General features: G+C 38.2%; 1 protein-coding gene across 2 annotated transcripts in view; it reads right to left on the bottom strand.

Moving 5' to 3' along the window:
• Nucleotides 1-22637, bottom strand: part of PARD3B (par-3 family cell polarity regulator beta) — a 1077199-nt gene that overhangs the window by 440809 nt on the left and 613753 nt on the right. For both annotated transcript variants that reach the window (XM_054478835.2, XM_063647802.1), the window contains 3 exons: nt 14544-14714; nt 10340-10472; nt 1068-1167 (listed from right to left, as the gene is read on the bottom strand). In XM_054478835.2, coding sequence (XP_054334810.1) covers nt 1068-1167; nt 10340-10472; nt 14544-14714 — 404 coding nt within the window. The remainder of the gene's footprint in view (nt 1-1067; nt 1168-10339; nt 10473-14543; nt 14715-22637) is intronic.

The following is a 22637-nucleotide window of genomic DNA, read 5'->3' as shown; positions in this document are numbered from 1 at the left end:
AACAAATGAAACTATGTTTTAAATGGCTTTTTCTATGCCACCAAACTGTCATTTTCAATTCAGAATCGAGGCAGGCAATGGAAATGAATGGACAAAATTAAATAGGTCCACATTTTCTTTTATGAAACCCCTAGAGATACTGATCTAGAATATTATTATGATTATCATCAATCTAGTTCACGAAACTGTAGTTAGCAAGATAACTGGCTCTAAAAGTATAAGAATCAGAGATAGCTAAATATAGGTGAGCTTCCACCTAATAGAGTTAGCTATACTCTAAGGCATGCTGCTTTATTTTTAGCAGACTGTATTAAAAAACATAATAGGAATGACACTAGCATTGCTGCAAGAAAAATGAAGAAATTTCACAGGATTATCATGGGACACAGAATGGAATAAAATACACAGTTTCTAACAGCCATAATAAATACAGAAAATAGCAAAGGGACAATTTAATGATTTTTAAAACTCATCAGAAGAACAAAATCTATGAATTCCCCTTGTCAAATAGTATGTATGCTTAGTAAATCTCATTCTTGTGTGATTCTAAAAATTATTGATTTTTTTAGTTTCTATTACAGAATGGATATAATATTGGGTACCCTCTTCAATATTTTAGATTATATATGGTGTTGCTTTAATTTTTAGATTCCATTAACTTTCTTGGAACATCTATTTTTAAAATACCTCTAGGGTTTGCCAATTACTAATAAAAACCCATAAGCTTCCTATTTTCTCAGTTTTGTTTTATACCTTCCCATGTCACTTTTCTTTGAGCTCCACGGCTCTAGTTTTTAAATTTGTAAATGAAAGTTCAACCATTTTCTTAAATATTTTAATAATTTAAGGTGAATCTTAACAAATACCAGGAAGCAAAATATGCCCAATCTAAGCTATTAGCTATGAGAAACTTTCACTGAAGCTTTCACTGGAAAGGAGTCATAGGTACTATAAGATTTCCATTCCAGAAAGAAGTAGAGTTAAAATAAGTTTGCTGAATAAGGTTGCTGTGTTCTCCCAGAAAAACAATAACAAGGAGCATTTACGATATATCATTTTATCAATACCTGTGGCTGTAATCTTCGAGGCCCAATTCCAGAGCAGAATGTGGTGTTGGAGAAGGTGGAACTTCACTCTCGGCCCATCTGTCATTGGGCAGCAATAGGTCTATAAACAAAGAACAAATGAAGCTGTATAAAGTGGAAGCAAAACCATTCGATGCCTGGTTTGGTTTCAGTATCTCTCTCAGACACAGTTTTAGCCAACACATAAACCAGCCCTGAAATAAATAAGTTCTCACACAGTACTGAAAGATCCTTATGAGAATGAATACTGCTTGTATGAGGAAATCTAAGCCTGCTAATATGTTTTTACACTGGTGACCTGCAGGCAACCCCTAGCAAACCCACTCCACACATCTTGACTACCTTTTCCCACCAACAAAAGGCTGACACATACTCATTACCTGTGATTTGTGGAATTAACAAAGTCATCTGTTTTATGCCTTAACATTTTTGTAAACAAGACTTTATAGTGAATACTCTGGATTATATGGCGATTAAAGCATTTGCTTCAGTAGCAAAAACTTCCTTTAAAAAATCATGAGATATAGTATATCTGTTCACCATTCAGACATAGTGGAGGTAAACACACACACACACACACAAACACACACACGTGCACTCTTTTTTTCTATCTGTGCCATAATGGAGACATCTGAGTTTAAGGCCTTATAAGGAAAAGACAGGGGTCTAAATCCTGGTTTTCCCACCTACTAAAAATGTATAGTTTTCCAGTTTGTTCTGTACTACAAGAATAGACATGTATCTCTAATACCACCACAACTGACAAGTAAGGTTGTTGAGATCTTATTGTATAGCAGACATTATATTAAGCCTTGTACATTATTTCATTGAATGCTCATAATTACTAACCATATTCACTAGTGTATGAAAGCATTATATAACATCGTGGTAAAGTGTATGGTTTTTGGAGCAAGATTGCCATGTTTCCAACCCTACTGCTGTGTGAACTTGGCAAATTACTCAACTTCTCCAAGCCTCAGTTTTTAAAGCCATCACAAGTGGCAACAAGAGTACCTTTACTGGAGGAATATGAGAATTAAATTTTATTTATATATATATGTGTGTATATATATATGTGTGTGTACATATTTATTATTATTATTATTATTTTTGAGATGGAGTCTCGCTCTGCCACCCAGGCTGGAGTGCAGTGGCACGATCTTGGCTCACTGCAAGCTCTGACTCCCGGGTTCACGCCATTCTCCTGCCTCAGCCTCCCGAATAGCTAGGACTACAGGCGCTCGCCACCACGCCTGGCTAATTTTTTGTGTTTTTAGTAGAGACAGGGTTTCACCGTGTTAGCCAGGACGGTCTTGATCTCCTGACCTCGTGATCCACTCATCTCCGCCTCCCAAAGTGCTGGGATTACAGGCGTGAGCCACCGCGCCCGGCCAAACTAAATTATATTTAAGCAGTGATTTGTAAATGCAAACTGTTAAGTAAACATAGGATTATTATTCCATAGATTGTAAGTTTTACTTGTATCTACTACAGTGACATATTTGATAAGATATGTACCTGATTTGTCCCTGAATGACAGAACAAGAGACAAATCTCTCTACCCTTGAGAACTGCTGTTGGTGATAAAACCTGCTTTGGCTTGTCTACGTGCTGGATATGATGGTTAATTTTATATGTCAACCTGACTGGGCCACAGGGTACCTAGAAATTATTCTGGGAGTTTCTGTGAGGGTGTTTTTAAACAAGATTCACATTTAAATAAGTAGACTGTCCCCTCTAATGGGGTGGGCCTTGTCTAATCACATGAAGGCATGAATAGAACAAAAAAGATTGCCTCTCTCCTGAATAAGAGAGAATTCCCCCTGCCTGAGTGACTTTGACATGGGACATTGGCTTTTTTCTATCTTCAGACCCAAACGGAAACATCAGTTCTTCCTGAGTCTCAAGCCCATTTGTCTTCAGACTGAAACCATGCCACCAGCTTTTCTGGTTCTCAGGCCTTCAGACTCAAATCTGCACCATCAACTCTTCTGCCACCCCAGCTTGCTGACTCATCCTGCAGATCCTGGGATGTGCCTGTCTCTATGGCCATGTGAGCCAATTCCTTATCATAAATCTGTTCACACACACACACACACACAACTTGGTTCTGTTTCTCTGCAGAACCCTGATAAATACACAAGGCAAGGACTTGCTCCAAGCTCTGCCCCAGGCACTAGACTGGTGGGGAGGTAGTTGTAGCACAGCCGACATGCCCCTGGGGATGAAGCTTGAAGCAGATCTGCTAAGTAGGTGACCAGGGGGAAAGAAGCACAAAGGCAGCGCCTGCACCGTGCCCCTGCACCACCTCCAACCCTAGGGGCCCATTGATTTGTTAGTGGTGGCAGCAGTCAGGCATTCAAGACTTGCTAAGAGAAACAGAACAGAAGGACTGTAATGTAAATTGGGGAAAATGGACATCCTGGGACAACTTCCTTTCTGCTGGCTCTCATCTTCTATCCTCAACCTCTCAGTCCATCTTCCACAGTGATGGTGAACGTATTTGTGATTATATAACTTGTTGCTCAAAATCACTTCAGCTGCACATTGCCTACGGAATAAAGGTCTATGATCCCGGCAAACAACTTTATCTCCCATTGCCCGTTAGCTTGCCATTCCCTGCCAGCACCCCTGGGTGTTCCTGCCTCAGTATCTTTGCTTATGTAACTGCAAAACCTACTCTACCTGTCAAATTCCTATCCTTCTCCCAAGATCCACCCAAATATCACTTTTACTATGAAGGCTTTGCTGTTGCCAAGGATCTGTCACTTTTATAACAGTGGCCAAGAAGACCAGTGCCCACTCTATCTGTGTTCTTCCTCTCTTCCTGGGCATACAGCTGGACACCATTGCTAGGGCCTCTTTGCCCCTAGACTAGTTCTTGCAAATGGAATGTGGGCTGCTATGATAAATGTCATTCCCAGTCTCAGTGGTTATGAGAGGGTGCACCTTCCTCACTCTCTCTTCCTTTCCCCAACTATATCACCTGAAAGCCAGGTGACGAGGTGCCCAGCCACCAGTGGAAGGAGCCTAGGTCCTGTAATCACTGCATGGAGCACAGCTGCCAAACCTCATTGTGCAGTGATAGGACCAGGAAATAGACTTTCACTGTCTTTATCTATCCAGTGACACTTTAGGTTTATCTATTACTTAATATTATGTAAAGTAATTCTTGGATAGCATTTATCAAATGCCACTTTTGCAATGAACTATGTATGTATTTATTGTTCTATCAAGCTATTATCTATTTATCTATGTCTATTTCTTTTTCTAGACTGTAGATAACTTTCTCCTTGTGTTCCTCTTTCTCGTTTCTCCATGTCTTCTACAGCCTCTTCTCTGGCTAGTTTTATTACAATCATTAAATTTAATTTTTATTACACTCATGAACCATTTATGGTTCTTTATGTGTTTATGTGTTTTTATGTGTTTTTTTTTTTTAAAGTGGTGATCGGTGCAGAGGTAAGTACCTTGTTTGTTGAGGTAAGTATCTTATTTGTTGACTCTATCCTTGTTACTTTTTTTTTTTTTTTTTTCCTTTTTTGAGACAGAGTCTCACTCTGTCACTCAGGCTGGAGTGCAGTGGTGCGATCTTGGCTCACTGCAAGCTCTGCCTCCCGGGTTCAAGCCATTCTCCTGTCTCAGCCTCCCGAGTAGCTGGGACTACAGGCACCTGCCACCAAGCCCAGCTAATTTTTTGTATTTTAAGTAGAGAAGGGGTTTCACTGTGTTAGCCAGGATGATCTTGATCTCCTGACCTCGTGATCTGCCTGCCTTGGCCTCCCAAAGTGCTGGGATTACAGGCGTAAGCCACCATGCCCGGCCCCTTGTTACATTTTTTAAACAACATATTCAGATGCTGTAAGGAATTTTTATTTTCTTCTGGGCCCAAACACCTTTGTTAAGCCCTTGTTTCAGTGTAAAAGTCTGGAATTCTTATCTCCTATAATAATATTTCTGGATTTCACTGAGTGTACGAGGTACAGTCTTCTTGATGGTCATTTCATATATATCTATGCCTGTAAATGTTGACACGGCACTCCCTGCAGTCATTACTTCATTGATGGCCAAATGGCTCTTCCTTTTAATTATCATCTTTTGTTGTTATTTGTGTTGTGGGATCTATCCTACCAAGGCCACATCAGAAAAGAATGAGTAAAAGAGATTGTAACTTTAGACAAGAGGTCAGCAAGCTATGGCCCTGGTCCAAAACCAGCTTGCCACCTGCCTTTGCAAATAAAGTTTTACTGAACAGCCATGCCTATTTATTTATGTGTTGTCCATGAGTGTTTCTGCTCTACAATGGCAGAATTGAGTGGTGACAGAGACCTACAGTCCAAAACCTGAAATATTTACTATCTTCCACTTTAAGGACAAAGTTTTTTGACCCCTGCTTCAGACTATTCTTAAGGACAATAATACTACTGCATTCACCACTCCCGATAGTGTATTCCACACAATGGAGGTATCCAATAAACATTAGCCAAATTGAAACGTATAATTCAATCTTGGATAGACATTCCAGACGTAGCGCTTTACATGCTATAGAGGGGTAGATACATGCTGGTCCCCTGAAAGATACACATTAGAAATAATTCTACTATGATGTGTTTCAGAGGACCCCAGGGAATATGGATCCAGAGAGACAGGTCACAGAACCACCACATTTGATTTGAGATGGAGATGAAAGGCCTAACCCAGTGGTGATGCTGGGCAGACTTGGGGGCAGTGGGTGCCTAAGACAGGAGTGCACTTGAGCTGAAAGAGGAGAAGCAGGAGAAGAGCTATATGGGGGAGACAAGTGCAGTGAAATGAGAGGTAATGCTAACCAGAGGCAAACTGCATGAGGCAGTTCCTTGGCCCAGGGTAAGATCTGCCAGCAAGATTCCTCAGAAAATACAGTGGTGGTGCATTTCATTACCATTCAAATGCTTAATAGGATTTTATAGGAAGCCCTTGGGACACAGCCTCCATCCCTATTACCATCTTGAAGCACCACATTTATTTCACTATTGGCATTGCTAGCAATTCTTCAGTACAAATGTGAATTTTCTGGTGTTATGATTTCTACAAACATTAGTTCTAAAAATGCCTTTTTTCTGTGTAACAGCTTGACAGGAATAAAAAAAATAAAAACCAAGAACTGTGGGTGGTATGTACTATTATTACAAAAATAAATGGAACATAGAATATCAACATTGGATTTTTAAATATACAAAGGAAAGGAAAAAGGAAAGAAAAAAAAAAGTCAATGTTTTGGCTGTAACAGCTCCTCTCCTCACTAGACATTACATTTTGTCAAGTTAATCTTGTTTTTCTAAAGAAGATCCTTGAAAAAACTGGTAATGGCAATCAACATTCAGGTTTTATAAGCCTTAGTGGCCTGTTACCACCTGACATGGATCTGAAACTCAGGAACTCCCAATAGTTTCCTAAATATAAAATGCCATTAATATTACAAAGAGGTGATGGCCATGATACTCTTTTATAGCATCATGTTTATATACTCTGCTATAATTTTTTGGTCTCTAAATCAATAGGCTTACATAAAAAGTAAGAAAATTTCATCTACTGGCCTCTAACAATGAAAATGTAATGAGTCTGTGTTTTGATAGGCCTAAATTTTATAATCTAGTATGGTAGCACAGATCCACAAAGAAAATATAATACTAGATTTTCTCTTCTTTTGAAAAAATAATGTTTAATGGAGTCACTTTGGAAGAAAGAGAAACAGGAAACTTGCAGATAGTTAATTTTTATATTTTTTTCACTGATGTAAAAATTGTTCTAGCTAAATCTACGTTCTGGGAAGAAAAGAACAGACAAAATCTCCCAATGGTTGTCTGAGGCCACTTGTGCCCAAAGGACTCTATTTGTACAGAAGATATACAAAGTCTGAACATTCTATTGAAGTTCCAAACCAAATTATTATTGTATTCTATTTTTAGCATGTGCTTGGAATGGATTTTCTTATTTAATTTTTTTTTTCTGGGTGTATCCTTACACAATTAACTACTTCTATGGTTTCATTAGTTTAGCCTTTGCTATTCTTTGCAGAGATATTATTCCATTTATTTAAGTATCTCAATGTCTTCTGAAAATATATCATGTGTCACTTAATGAGGATATATTCTGAGAAAAGCATTGTTAGGCAATTTTGTCCTTGCATCAACATCATAGTGTGCTTACTCAAACCTAGAAGGATTAGCTTACTCTGGTAAGCTCTGTGGTATAGCCTATTGCTCCTAGGCTACAATCCTGTATAGCATTTACTGAATACTATAGGCAATTACAACACGATGGTATTTGTGTATCTAAACAGAAAAGCTACAGTGAAAATACAGTATAAAAGATAAAAATTGGTACACCTGCATAGGACACTTACCATGAATGGAGCTTGCAGGACTGGCAGTTGCTCTGGGTGAGTCAGTGAGTGAGGATGAGCAAATCTGAAGGCCTAAAACACTACTGTACACCACTATAGACATTACAGACACAAGGCACTTAGGCTACACTACATTTCTAAAAAATATTTTCTTTCTTCAATCTCAGTAACTTTGTTACTTTATAAATTTTAATTTAGCTTTTTGAATCTTTTGTAATAACAGCTTAAAACACAAACACATTGTACAGCTGTAGAAACATTTTTTCTTTATATCTTTATTGTATAAGATTTTTCTATTATACTTTTTTTTTTTAACCTTTTAAACTTTTTTGGTAAAACCTGAGACACACACATTAGCCTAGGCCTAGATAGGGTCAGGATCATCAATATCACTGTCTTCCCCCTTCACATCTTATCCCACTGGAAGGTCTTCAGGGGCAATAACAGGCACAGAGCTGTCATTTCCTATGATAACAACACCTTCTTCTGGATACCTCCTAAAGGAACTGCCTGAGGCTGTTTACAGTTACCTTTTTTTAAAAATAAGTAGAAGTGTACTCTAAAATGATGATAAAAATTATAGTATAGCATTAGGAATTTTTCAGCTCCATTATAATCTTACGGGACCACCATGATATATGTGGTCTGTTGTTGACCAAAATGTGATTATGTGGCACATAACTGTATTTTATAGACATTAAAAACGAAACAAAAGGTACTTAGTGTTCATTTAGATGTCACTGGTGTAACTAGGAATTAAACTCTAGACTTAGACACTGGGCCACACGTTGCTAGAGAATTAAATGCCAATCAAGTTATATAAAATCTAGATATTTTAATACAGATGTCCACATTCATGATCATAAGGTAGAAAGAAGACTGTTTTATTTTGCAGAAAACTTGCCATTCCTTTCCCAGGCTCTTTTGCTATTGCAATTTAAGATTTCAGAAGGCAATCTTGTTCTGTCAAGGAAACTTTTAATTTCTTTTTTTTTCTTTGAAACAGTCTCCTTGCTCTGTCGCCCAGGCTGGAGTACAGTGGCACGATCTTGGCTCACTGCAAGCTCTGCCTCCTGGGTTCACACCATTCTCCTGCCTCAGCCTCCCGAGTAGCTGGGACTACAGGTGCCCGCCACCATAATTTCTTTAAGATGAGAAAAGACATACTATTTTTTTTTTTATCTGTATACTAAGTAAAGTCAGCTTCTTCTTCTTCTTTTTTTTTTACCCCCATAGTAGCTGGGATTACAGGCATGTGCCATCACATCAGACTAATTTTTTTTTTTTTTTTTTAGTACAGATGGGATTTTGCCATGTTGGCCTGGCTGGTCTCGAACTCCCGACCTTAGGTGATCTGCCTGCCTCGGCCTCCCAAAGTGCTGGGATTACAGGCGTGAGCCACTGAGCCCAGTCTAAAGTCAGCTTCTAATGGGCATTCTCAGTAGGTGAAAGGACTCCAATAGTTTCAAGAGACCAATATAAGTCAGACCCATGCTGTGGTTTGGAAGACAAACTAAAGACAGGGAGACGGGAATTGAATCCAGACTGTGCATGTATCAAATATGCATTTGTGAGTAAATTATTTACTCTCTCTGACTTTCTAGATCTTCATTTGTAAAATGAAGATAATATTATCCACTTTGAGTCTGCATGTAAATTGCTCAACACAGTATCTAACAGACAGTAAACACTTAATAAATGATAGCAGCTGTTGCTACTACTCTTGCTAAAATGGAGGAATTCTGTGGAAAAAACAACATCCCATTCTAATGAGACAATTTAATTCTAGAGCCACCTCAGATTTACAAGTATGTTATGATGGAGTAATTTCACAGCTTGGAACTTCTTTCCACATAGTTAAATTATGATAACATCTTAAGTGTTCAAAATATAGGGACTGATTACATAATATATGGTACTTACCTTCAAAAGACACTATGCAACTACTGAATGTGATATTGTAGAAGAATATTCAATGACTAAGAGGCATATAATGTGCTATTAATTTTAAAAAGCAATTTCCTAAACATTACATACATTTTATTATTTCATTTTTTGTATAAAATATTTTCATTAAAAAGTCCTGAAAGATATACATAAAATGTTACTGATTAGGATCTTTGATAGAAGTATAAGTAAAATTAAATTTTCTTTTTATTTCTTTTCTCTAAATTTTCTGCAATGACTATGTATTGCTTTTGTAATAAAAAATTCAAGTTATGAAAGAAAAGAGATACAGGGAGATAAAACAATTTTCTTGGTGACCTGAAGTATATTTTTTAAAAGACAAAGAGGAAAACCCAGATTTTTTTACATCTGGAGTCGGCTAGAAATGGGATCCACATTAGATAATAAGGCAATACAGTGTAGCAAGACAATAACAAGAACATTCCAACCATCATGAAGTGGTTTCAGGTTAGGATATTCACCCATTTATCATACTCATTAGAATCGAGGATCATCTGTGAATCACGCTATGACCATTTTATGGATTATAAATCCATACATTTTAAAATTTTGGTAGTTATTTATTTATACTTGGTAACTTCCAATATTAGAAGAGCTTTAAAAATAACAGTTTGCCATCTTTGATTCTCCAGTGATCGTTTGTTTTATATATAACCCTCCATGTTTGGGGCAGCAAGCACAGAAAGTGTCATTTAAACTAGAGACATTGCCAGGAATCTGATTCACAAGTTTTGAGTCAGCTCTCCCCCCAACCTCTCAGTGTTTGTGACTCTGAGTAACAAAGTCTGCACTTAGTCTAATTAACTCCCCTTTACTCTTTTTTTTTTTTTTTTTTAAGATAAAAAGACACTTTTGTGTTTTCTCACTCCATTTTCAGTGGATAAAATGAATAGACTCTTACCTTTCTGTTTGTCTTGTGGACTGTAAGTGCCAAGTGGATGCAGAGTACTATTATCATTTCGCCTAGAGGTGGTTACAGCATTTTGACAGTTCTCAAAGCATGGCTTGGAAAATGCCCCACACTCTGCAGGATCCTAAGAGATAAAAGTAAGAATTACATTTGCATTTTTTAATATGTTCCAACTTGGTCAGTTGAAGCAAAGTGAAAGAATGATCGCTGTATGAATAGTCTTTCAAGAGTCTATTACACTTAAGTCCTCAACTGTGGAAACTCAAAATGGCCCTATCAGTGAAAACATCTTTGAGTATAAAATAAAAAGTACTGACAATGTGGTGCTAAGGATTAGGAGTGCTGATAGCCAACACAAAAGAGGATTAACTTTATTATTCTCTTTTCCCACTTACAACTGGCTTCTTTCAAATTTTCTTCCATCTGGGAATACAGCTTGTGGCAGTGTCAACACAAGAATACAGTTCATGCCAAGGGTGTTTCTCTGCCAACCAGCTGGTTCCTCTCTCTCTCTGCGCCTAAGTGCATATGCTCTAGGACAAGTCAGAATTCAAGCAGGTTCGCCTCTGAAATGCCACCAGTGTGTCTCTGTGCAGATACTAGGTCTTTGGCCAGGAGCTAAATCAAACCGCTGTGACAACGCCAGACAGCAGTTCTCCTGAGGGTTTCCCCCCCTATATTTCCCCTTCCTATTTTGATTTTTACAGTCTGTAAGCACATTCACAGTTTTCTGAAAACTGCTGTATCCAGAATAAGACCCCTACGATCCATCTTCCACAGGTGCTGAAGAAGGAATTATTGGAGGAGGCTGATTATAGAGAACTCTTAACTATTTTTTTTTTTCAAAAAGTTGGAGCAAAGAGAATTGGGGTTTGCTCTTGTTCGTATTATTTGTCTCAATAACAGATTTTAAGGAGGTAAGTGATTTGGAAGCCATCTCATGGCTGTTCCCTTGACCATTTGTGAGAAGAATGTACCACAAACAGCAGCACCCATCTGATTCCCAGAGCTCTTCTGAGAATAGCATTTGGCTAAAAACGAAGCATTGGATTTATATTTTCCTCTTTGGTTATAAAAATTCAGTGTCAAGCTAGTCACACAAAATATCTAAAACATTCCATTTTTGCATTCTTAACAATTAAAATGTTTTCAGCTGCTGAAGGTCCTTTAGCTTTTTGTCAAGGCTTGTAACACTTGTTCCCACACCCAGTGTATTACCCTTTCTTCTGAACTGCTAGTCAAACTGAGCCTGGTATAGGAGGCAAGCTAGTCCTAAATTAAAGCTGGAGCTGCAGCAGGAAAGAGAGCTAGGGCTTGCTTTGCTCAGCCTTGTGCTTTGATTTAACAATAACAACAAGAACAAAAAATTTTTTTCTGCTTCCCCAGCTCTTTGATAAATGACACAATCGATACCCCAACAACTGATCAGTAACCAGCCTAATTAAAGTATTCAGCCTGTAAAATAGAGCCATCGCAGAGCCCTCCATTAGTGTCCCAGCCAATAAAAAATATAATGGATTTTTAAACATATTCTGCTTTTGCCACGATGAGCTGGCAGCAGGGAGGGAAATGTTTTGGGGAAAGGAAAAACAAAATCAGGTCATAACCCATTTTTTAATACCAAGTCTCTAGGCTCAAATAGAATTACAATTGAAACTCAAGCTCATCCTTTGAAAAATATGTTTCTGTTTAAAACGATGTTGATTCAATCAAGGGCTCATTATGTATTCTTCACAAGGTCCTCATCAAAACTGTTTACATATCTTGTACATCTGGGTAATGCGGGAAAAATCCCAACAACTATATATTTTGACTTTTCTTAAGTAGCTTCTTCAATTTTTGAGATATCAATATAATGTTCAAGCAACCATTTTGGTATTCCTGGCAAATCTAACTAATTGATTTGCCTGAATATATCAACAGTGCTGAGACCTTTTTCTAGGTTATGGATGCTTTTTATTGTACTGGAGGGCAAGTGCTGCTCCACCAGAGAATACAGCAAAAACATGAGCACACAAAATATGCACTGACACAGGGAAACATGGATTTGAAGATCAAATAGTTGCAATTTTTTTCAATTTAATAAAGATAAACTGTACATTAGTCTTCTGTATTTATAAGAAATAATGCTCTTTAATCTTCATGGGTACTGCAGAGATGCTCAGTAGCCGAGAGTCAAGTGCCTGCTCATTCCCCATGGAAAGCGTGTAAATATTAGGGAAACTAAAAATGGATCTTGTTTAAATGTCCTCATAGAAATTGCTTTTTGACCCAGTTCTTATTCTTGATCAATTCCCTGGTGATCTACATTAACATGGCACTTCTGATGGCGGGCAACAAATGAGAGTTTCATACTTTCTTCTGATGGAATAACGCCAATCTACCCCAGAGTGTGAGAATTAAAATGAAAATACCTGCAGTAAAGGGGAATGCAAATAGTAAAGTGTGCCAACTCGATGAGCCAAAATATATAACGCCTATCTGCTGTCATCTACTCTTTTAGAACCATAGTCATTTCTTTTTTAACTTTTGCTATCTGCACAGGTATGTTATGCTACAGCAGTTTCTTCCAGACTCTTCTATTAGTTGAGGTATCTTTGTTTAAAAAGTCTTAAGGGAGATCTGATATGCAGATGCACAGAAGGGATGACTCAGGCGTTCGCCGTCCATCCTTTCAACTCTCTCCAATAAACGGGTTCCATGGAGTCCTAGGGCTCTAGAGTAAGAACTATCCTAAACCAGATGGGGCCAATTCTCTCAGGGCAGGAAGTGGCAGATAAGGGTGTTATAACTAGGTACATAAGTAAAGCCCATTAAATATTTATGGAACACTGTCACTTAAGCAGACACAGATGTTGAAAATAAGTTCATTATATTTAGTCTCCAGTAACTGGCCAATTTAAATTTATTTAACATCTACGAGCTTATATAAAGGAGAGTATAAAAGGTATAGTTACTCCTTGCCAGTAGCTGATAATAGAATAAAGATAAGAGCATATAACTTTACTACTCAAGTTTACTCTCTGAAATGAAGTAAGTTTCAGATATGACATTTTCATTCACTCAATATTTATCAAGCATCTACTACATGTGGAAACCAAGGACACATTAAGGTATAAAACAGACAGCAATATCTGTCATCTATGAATACCGAGCACTAAATTATGTATGTACTTACATAGCCAGGAAACAGCAAATCTAGGATTGAAACCCAAGCAATTTGAAACTCCAGAGCTGAAGCTTTTAACTACAATGAGCCCCACTACCATTAACTCTTGATTAACTTGATAAAGCTTTCATTTTTCAATTTTTAAGCTGAACTCTTTATTAAAACTAGTATTTTATATTAGCTTTTTTAATAGTTTTTTAAATTTTGTATATTATTTTATTACACAAACACAATTTGGCCTTAGAGAATATCCTGATATGATAAAATGTGTGATTTGCTGATGTTTTTCTTAACTTTAGTGCTATTAACTTTTTCTTCTTACCTTTTTCTAAAATTATTTTATGAGCATTTAATAATTATTCTTCATATAAGAGAAAATAATGTTTTAGGTATTTTTATGTTTATATGTATAATGTTAGGAATATTATTATTAAAGCTATCATACACTTAGACTCCATGTGTAAGTGAAAATATTCTTGATATTTTAAAAAACTTATAAAATATAATAAAAGATTTCAAAAAACAAGATTCCCATTTATTTAATAACACAAGCAAACAGTTTGTTTAATAAAGCAAATGTTAAATTAGTTAAGTCTCAGGTCTGTATTCTTTATATGCAGATTATGGAAGAGAATACAGAGAGCTGACTGCATTATAATGATCTCCACATTAAACATTGTACACATGTGATTAGACACTTTCTAAGGTATGGACACTGCTAGCATATCAACCAAAAAATATATAAAGATGTTTATGAACAAGTTCAGAGCTCTTGGAATTTCTGGGGGAAAAAACTAGAAATTACAGACCTGTTACATCTGATAAATGACTTACTTTATATGCACATTTTTACACCTTTCTATTATACCTAAAATATACAACCACCTGTTCCCCACATAAATCCATCAAAGCCCTTCTGGGGCATATTTTCTCAATATGAATCTAGCTGCCATACTAGGAATGGAAGTCTGCATATTCTGGTGGCAATTTGGGCAACGTGCTGAGGAGAATCAAGATTTCCATCACCTCCACTGGTCTCTCTGGCCTCCTCAGAATCACCAACTGGATCATCCCTCGGATGTTTCCCTCCATGGACATTGACCGCCTAAGTGTTTCCATAGCTTCATGGTTGGACTTTCCCAAAAGAGATTCCCCATTAACTGCAATCAGCTGGTCATTCATTCGCAGACGACCATCCTAAGGCAGAAGAAAGAAAAACAGTATTCAACAGAGAAACGTATGGTGATGACATGTGGCGTTTTGGGGAAAAGTTCAAGTTTAAAAATGAAAGAAAGAAAAAAAAAACAACCTAGCTGTTAGAAGTGATTTATTTTCCATGGCAGAAAAAGGCTCTGGAGCTTATCAAATAGTCGCAAATACCAGTGATAATGAATTGTGTGAAAGTATTTTTTAGAAATCTTAGAGTCCTGAGCTGCAATAATTTAGACATTTGTATAATGCCTCTTACCTAAATCTTTGGCAAGCATGCTAATCTGATCTGATTCTGCCATTTGCTCTGGCAGAGACCATGTTGTTGACTCAAGAGAAGGGGGTTTGGAAACCAAAGGAGGTAGTCACAACTCTTGAAAGGAGAATTTGCCTTTTCAGGCACAGAGAGGCATCATGCATAAATGCTGTGTGCTTGACAGCAGTAATGTATCTCCTGATATCATTGCTAGCTCTATTGAACAGTACTAAAAAAAAAAAAAAACCACATAATTTTATCTAACACAACCACAAAGTTGCTCGTCTGCCAAAGAACGCAGAGGTGTGTAGAAAAGGGCCAATTTGCCCTGATATCTTCTGGTGGAAAAGCCTGACAAAAAGAATTGTCAAGGTTTTTTGAAGAGGCTCTGATGAATGAGTACTTTCAACCAGCATCTTCAGGAAGAAATACCACTTACTACAAAGCACAAAGAACTTCGGCATATGAATACTCAGCCCAGACTGTGGTCTCCTTCACTTCTGAGTGAATGAGGCACTGACCATCTCCAGCCAGAAGTCCCTCATAAGCAGAGGCCTACATCAGTGGCTGACACACTGGGATGCCTGCTCTGCCTAGAAAAGAACTTGAAGGGACCACAGTGCATTTCCCCAAAGGCAGCCCGGGAGCAAAGACGCTTGAAATGTTGACAGTCAGACTCGGGGAACATGCTCTCTACTTATTCTACACTCAGGTAGAAAGTTCTTGCTATGAGGCACAGCTGTGATTACGAATGTTATCATGCTGCTGCTGCTGCTGCTGCTAATAAAGTCAACAGAATTAACAGCAGGCATGTAACAGTTTACCCTCACAGAGAATTCTTCCATAAATTACCTTTAGTGATTCTCACAGAACCTAAGAATTTAAGATTTATATTTTCAGAAACATTTTACAGAAAAAGAAACTGAGGCACAAAATGTAACTTGTTCCAGGCCACGAAAGCGAGTCAAAGGTTTCCATGAATCTTGACTCTTTAGTTCTTCCATGACAATTCCCTTTGTTTCTTGTCTCTAGACTACAACTGCGCAACACGAAAATAGGGAAAGGAAAATATTAAAGAGTTCTCGTGGTGAGAAGTATCTGGGATTTGTGGTCAAATTAACAGAATGAAACGTAAAAGAAAAAAAAAACGTAAAAGAAAAAAAGAAAAGAAATGAGACAGCCAGACACACACAATGAACAATAGAAACCAACCAGACAGCTTTGGGAGGGAAACTGTGCGGACAGATCGTTAAACTTGGACTAATGCAGTAGCAGATGGCCCGAGGAAGTCCCTCTGCTGATAGCGGAGGAAAGGGAGGGCGTGGTGAGAGCTGCTGTTCCCCAGAGCCAATGCCCTGGTGAAGACACACTGCCCACGCTGCCTGCTGGAGAGGGTGTTAGTCACGTGGGATTGCAGGGGCCGCCCATAGGAGGACACACCCACTCGGGGAAGAAATGGAGATGGCAGGGTAATGGGATCAATAGACAAAGGCGTCAAGTCAGAGATGTAAACCGTTTAAGTGGACTGCCTCCTCAGAGCTTAATGTCCCCTGCCTTCCTCTTGTTTTCCCATTTCACTTAACCTTTACCCTAATTTGAAGCAAGTCTGGAAATGAGATTTACAGGAAAGGCCAAACAAGAAAGAAATCTCTTCATTTCTGTTATCCAATTTTGAATGAGGCACAAAAAAGCACAAGGCTACATGAAATGGGATATGACAGGCTGGGCGCGGTGGCTCACACCTGTAACCCCAGAACTCTGGGAGGCCGAGGTGGGTGGATCCCCTGAGGTCAGGAGTTCGAGACCAGTCTGACCAACATGGAGAAACCCCGTCTCTACTTAAAATATAAAATTAGCCAGGCGCGGTGGTGCATACCTGTAATCCCAGATACTCGGGAGGCCGAGGAAGGAGAATCGCTTGAACCGGGGAGGCAGCAGAGGTTACAGTGAGGCAAGATGGCGCCACTGCACTCCAACCTGGGCAACAATAGCGAAACTCCATCTCCAAAAAAAAAAAAAAAAAGGGTGGGGGAAACAACAAAAACACCCTGAATGGTTTCGTTATGGGATGTGAGATACAATTGGAGAAATATTTCTGCTCTATTGTCATATAAGAAAGGAGAACTACTGGGCTGAATCTTGTTACTAAAAATCATTTTAGGATGACTGGAGACTGATGTGTGGTTTTTAAAGAGGAGGAGGAAGCAGAAGAGTTGAATCCAGTTCCTGGTCCTAGTCCTGTTAACAGGAAATGAGGTTAACAGGAAATGTTGAGATTTTGCAGTGCTTTGTCTTGGCAGGACACCTCATCTGCTACGACAGGAAGAAACAAGATAAAGATGGAAGCTTTATGGGAACCTCTAGAGATGGAGGGAAGGAAACATGAGTGAGATCCCACCTGGTAATCTCTTGCGAACCTTTTCTGTGAAGTATGAGACAACGTCAGAGTGAAGAGGTAGACAACAGACAAGAAGATAGGAGAACATTTTTTTGGTAAAATCTATCAACAGTTATTAAGCACAAATTTTTATTTTTATTTTTTTTTTATTTTCAGTTACATTCTAAATCTCAAGCATGCAGAATGACACTGAAGTAGGGCATGTTTCCTGTAACCAAGTCCCAAACAAAAAGACAGTTCAGGTCACCTCATGGCAGCTGAAATTTTTTTTCAAAGACATTCACATTCATCACAAGCATCACCAGAGAGTTGTGGGTGCAATAAAAATCCACACACTCTCACTGCCAGGCTTGGCTGGTCTGTTGTTATTGGTGTGTGCTTTTTCTTTATAAGATAAATGATGTGTAATTTCATTAATGGTGATGCCAGTAAGCACCATGTTGTCCTAACATTTAGAATATAATCACTGAATTTAGAGCTGGAAGGGTCCTTAGAGGTCATCTTGTCCAACCTCTTCCGTTTACAGATGAATAATGTGATGCCCAGAGAGGATGAGAAACCATTTATCGAACACCTATTAGGAAAAGGCACTTCCACAGATATTAGACTTGTTCAGCTAGTTAAGGTCAGAATTGGAACAGAATAGCCCAAGTTCTGAATTCCACAGCGTCCCTATTCACCAAACCATTCTGTATTCTACATAGATGACAATGACAAGTCCCTAAAGGGGTAATGCTTCAAGAAAAAAAAGACTTTCAGAACCAGAGAGGACAATGTGCTACCAGATGTCTCCTGGAAGGGAAGACAATATAAAATCAAGACACACAACAGAAGATATGGAGACAGGAAACTGTGCAGGGGCATGGCAGAGCAACCCAGAGGAGAAAAAAAAAAAAAAAAAGAAAAAGCTGTGTACCTACTTAGCTAACATCCATACATGCACGTCTATGTCCAGTCTTGACCTGAAATGAAGTTGATTCAATGAGGAGCTCATTATTCAAAAACTCATCAAATCTCTCTCAAAATTGTGTACGTCCCATTTGCTTTGGAATAATTTGGACAAAGAAAATTAGCTTTTTATGGTTTTTAAAATTAATATTATATTCTAGTAAATATTTAGGCATGAGAATATTAACTTTTGATTGACTTTACATAAATGAATTCAAATATTCAAGGATGTTACTTGGTAATTCTAGGATATTTATTTCATCTGGCTTATGCTTGCAATATTCTCTATCACACACACACACACACACACACACACTTTCTCTCTCTCTCTCTCACTCCTTTTTCTCCCTATATTACGCCCATCGGACTCCTAAGCAAAAATACTTCAATTACGTTCCCCGCTTCTGGCATCCCCCCATAACCAACTCCATCCTCAAGCTAGAAAGGAGTAAAGGAAATTCCCAAAGGGAAGGAAAACATATTAAAAAGAATCAGGAGGACAGAGTAAAGACAAAATGCAACTTCTTCAGTGCACTTTAGAATGAAAAAACCTGGTATGAGGTTAGGTCTTCTCCATGTCCTGGCATGGTTTCAATCTCATCAGCTTTAGCTGGTCCTATCACAGTAGGACGCACAGAGGACCAGGAGACAAGACCTTTGAGTATGACATCTCCCTTTTACTGAACACCTAATGTAGGCTAGTCCTTGAGCAAGTCTTTTGCATATATTTGCCCATTCATTTCTTACAGCAACCCTGTGATATAAATGCTACTCTCTGCTATTTAGGAGATGTAAAGATGAAGGCTCAGAGAAATTAAGTGACTTGTCAAAGGGTATGGTCATAGCCAGGTCTCCTCATCTTTAAGGTTAATGACATGAATCCTTTATGCTACACTGCTTCTAAATTCAGACTTCTAGAGATTATTAAAGGCACTATATTAATGATAAAGAGTTTCTACTCTGTGCATCATGCTAAACCCTTTACATTTAGCAGACAATTTACTCCTTATAGAAACCCTGTATACTTGAGATTGCTGCCCCCATTTTATAAAAGAAGAAATTGCAGTCAGAGAGGTTAAATGAATTGTTACAAGTCATGTTTCTAAAAGCAGATGTGAACTAGGTCTGGGTCACTCTGCAGCCCATGTTTTCAAACAATCTGCTAGAGATTCTTAGCCTTTATGGGCTCTTAGACTCCTTTGAGAATCTAATAAAAGCTGCAGATACTCATTTTTAAAAAACAAATATTTACACCAGGGTCTTTCCACAATTGTACATTTAGGCCAGATAATTCTTTGGAGTGAGGGGTCGTTATGTATGCTGTAGGCTACTCCATGTGTCCTCTAAAGCATATTTATGATTGCTGGGGGGTCCAATGACCTTGTAGTTCATCCCCTGTGGTATATTCACTGGTGCCTGGGTACTTCCTCTGCCGTGATTACTGGCAATGCTGTGTGGCTTAATCCACCTGGCTTGGCAAATTTTTTGTTAAACCCTCCCCAACTGCCCTGTTACCTCTAAAATTCTAATGAATATGGAGGAAAAGTAAGAAAGCCAAGGCAAAGAACTGAACTAGCCACTGAAGAATATGAGAGAAGCATGAGAAAGTGGGCTGGCTTTCCCAGGGGTAGCTGGCTGTGGCCCGAGGCCAGTCCACATTAGTCCAGGGTGTTGAGAGGATTAATCATGACCAGATGTTGGCTTCTGCCTCTGCATGCTTTTAACAGGGCCCTTGGTACGGCCTCCTGGGATATTATCAACACCCAGGTCCCAAACCCCAAAGCTTGACTTCAGGTTGCAGAGCAGATGTTCCCTGGAATAGGGCTGGACCCCAGGCAAGATGGCACCTGATTGAGGGAGAGAATTATCCTCAACGAATCCTTCTTAGGGCCCTACAATCACTCTATGACAACATCTGTCTACTGCATTTTTTGGAAAAACAAATCAAACCCCCCAAAAAACCCAAAATCCTAAACTAAGAAAAGAACCTTGTATTCCAGATTGAAATCATTTACCTTCATTTAAAAACAATTGCAATGGAAGGGCAAGAATGAATCAAGATTTTTAAAGTACAGTTGTTAAAACAAAAAAGTTAGTACATGTTTCACATCATTTCAGCTTATGTGAAGAGGTCCATTCTTCCCAAATAAGACCTCTATTTTCCAGGCACAACGGACTGTATTCTGCTGTACATACCTTGGTGACTTTGCCCATATTGTTTCTTCTGCCCAAAATGCCCTTTGCATTCCTGCTCACCTCTTCAAAGTCTACTTACCCCTCACCCCAAGCAAGCCTCAGCAATTGCCTTCCTTTCATAGTTTTCTCCCCAGACAGAATTAAATGCTCCATCATCTCAACACCCACGATACTTCTCACATTTGCCTATCGTAGCTCTTATCATATTAGTGTTGTTTATATATTTAATGTATTGTTACTACCTTCCTAGATTATAGAATGGGTAATTTTAAGTATGCTGTGTCTAGTCCACTATATACTGTTGCCTAACTCACTCTAAATGTTCAAGAAGTACTTGCTAAATTAAGTCAGTCAGGTATTTTGGTCCTGGTGTTAAGTTTCATCTACAAATTGTAACTATGAGAGATTCACGAACCTAAGCTGTCTTGAATATGCCAGGGCATATTCAGAGAACCTTCAGAATTCTTTAAAAAAAAAAAAAAGCTTGATTACATTCTGTATACTGGCCCTATCTCTACTTGTTCAGACATTGTAAAATTTAAATTTATGTAATTCAGTTATTGTCTTAAGAACCTCACTCCATTTCTATGTAACAAACCAATGAAGTCCCAGCAGCAAACCACCTGTGGGCATATGAAGCTTTTATTTATTTATTTATTTATTTTGAGACAGAGTCTCTCGCCTTTGTCACTCAGGCTGGAGTGCAGTGGTGTGATCTCAGCTCATTGCAACCTCCGCCTCCCTGGTTCAAGCAATTCTCCTGCCTCAGCCTCCCAGGTAGCTGGGATTACAGGTGCGTACCATCACGCCCGGCTAGTTTTTGTATTTGTAGTAGAGACGAGGTTTCACCATGTTGGTCAGGCTTATTGTAATAAGCCTGACTATAGGAATTAACATATGCATAAACCATTCTGAAATAATGCTTTCAAATGTATTATAAATCTTTTCATTTTAAAATCATTCTGGAAAAATATGGGGCATAAACAGATATACTGCAACTTATGGCCTTTACTACGGCCACATTGAATCTTATAATTTCTTCTGCAAGAAAGTTTGAGGAATACTGACTTCAAAGCATCAGAAATATTCTCTGGTGTACTAAATAGTAATAACATTCTGTGCTTGTTTTATACTTTTTTCTTTCCTGTCATTCCAGTTTCTTCTCTGTCCTTTCCTCTCTCCTTCCTGATTTTCTGCTCTTAACTTACTTTAGCCCAGAAAACCAGATTAAAAAGAAGCTTGTTAAACCATATATGTTATATATGAATTAAGAATAATTTGCATGAATGCCTAACTAGGTTAGAATTTCGGAAGCCATTTCAACATACTTATCTTATTGATTTACTTCTTGGTGGTGGTTTTTATGCACTTGGCACTTGCTTTTACTGAGATTGCTTAAAACCAATCACTATAAAAATGGGTACAACCAGAATGCTAGAACAAAAACATGTGTGTATATGTATGCAGAGTTCATACTGTGGTCAGAGTTTTATTTGAGCATTCTGGTTTGTGTCCATTTTCCTAGTGACCGGTCTTACGTGTGTGTGTGTGTGTGTGTGTGTGTGTGTGTACACATATATGGCCTATAGGTACCCATAATGAAGACGAATATAGCTTTTCAGGGGAAAGTTATTATTTTCAGAGCCAAAGCATCATTACCAAGCTATATCAACTTTTGTAGATTATAATTTCCTTTTTCATTAGGAATATCAACTCTTAAATTTTTTTCAAGCCCACTGAGACAATCATGGAGTCCAAAATACACATCAAAATGTTGTAGCATTCCAAAATTTTATTCATTATAGTGTACATGTAAATTTATTTCCTGTTTGCATTTCCATTCATGAAATAAAAATGCAAAAGTGATAAAGATCAGCAAGAAAAAACAATGATAGATGCTGGAATTATGGGATTTTTTTAAAAAAGAGATGGGGTCTCGCTGTGTTGCCCAGGCTAGAGCACAGTGACTATTCACAGGCACGATTATACTACATTACAGTCTGGAACTCCCGAGCTCAAGTGATCCTCCTGCTTAGTTGAAAATACAAGTGCCCATTACTGTGCCAGCTACTTTGAGATTTTAAAAGTAATGTTATATTACATTTTAATAAAG

This window comes from Pongo pygmaeus, chromosome 11 (genome assembly GCF_028885625.2).
Source record: "Pongo pygmaeus isolate AG05252 chromosome 11, NHGRI_mPonPyg2-v2.0_pri, whole genome shotgun sequence".
In the NCBI taxonomy this organism is placed as follows: domain Eukaryota; kingdom Metazoa; phylum Chordata; class Mammalia; order Primates; family Hominidae; genus Pongo; species Pongo pygmaeus.
This window is presented reverse-complemented; position numbering and strand designations above follow the sequence as displayed.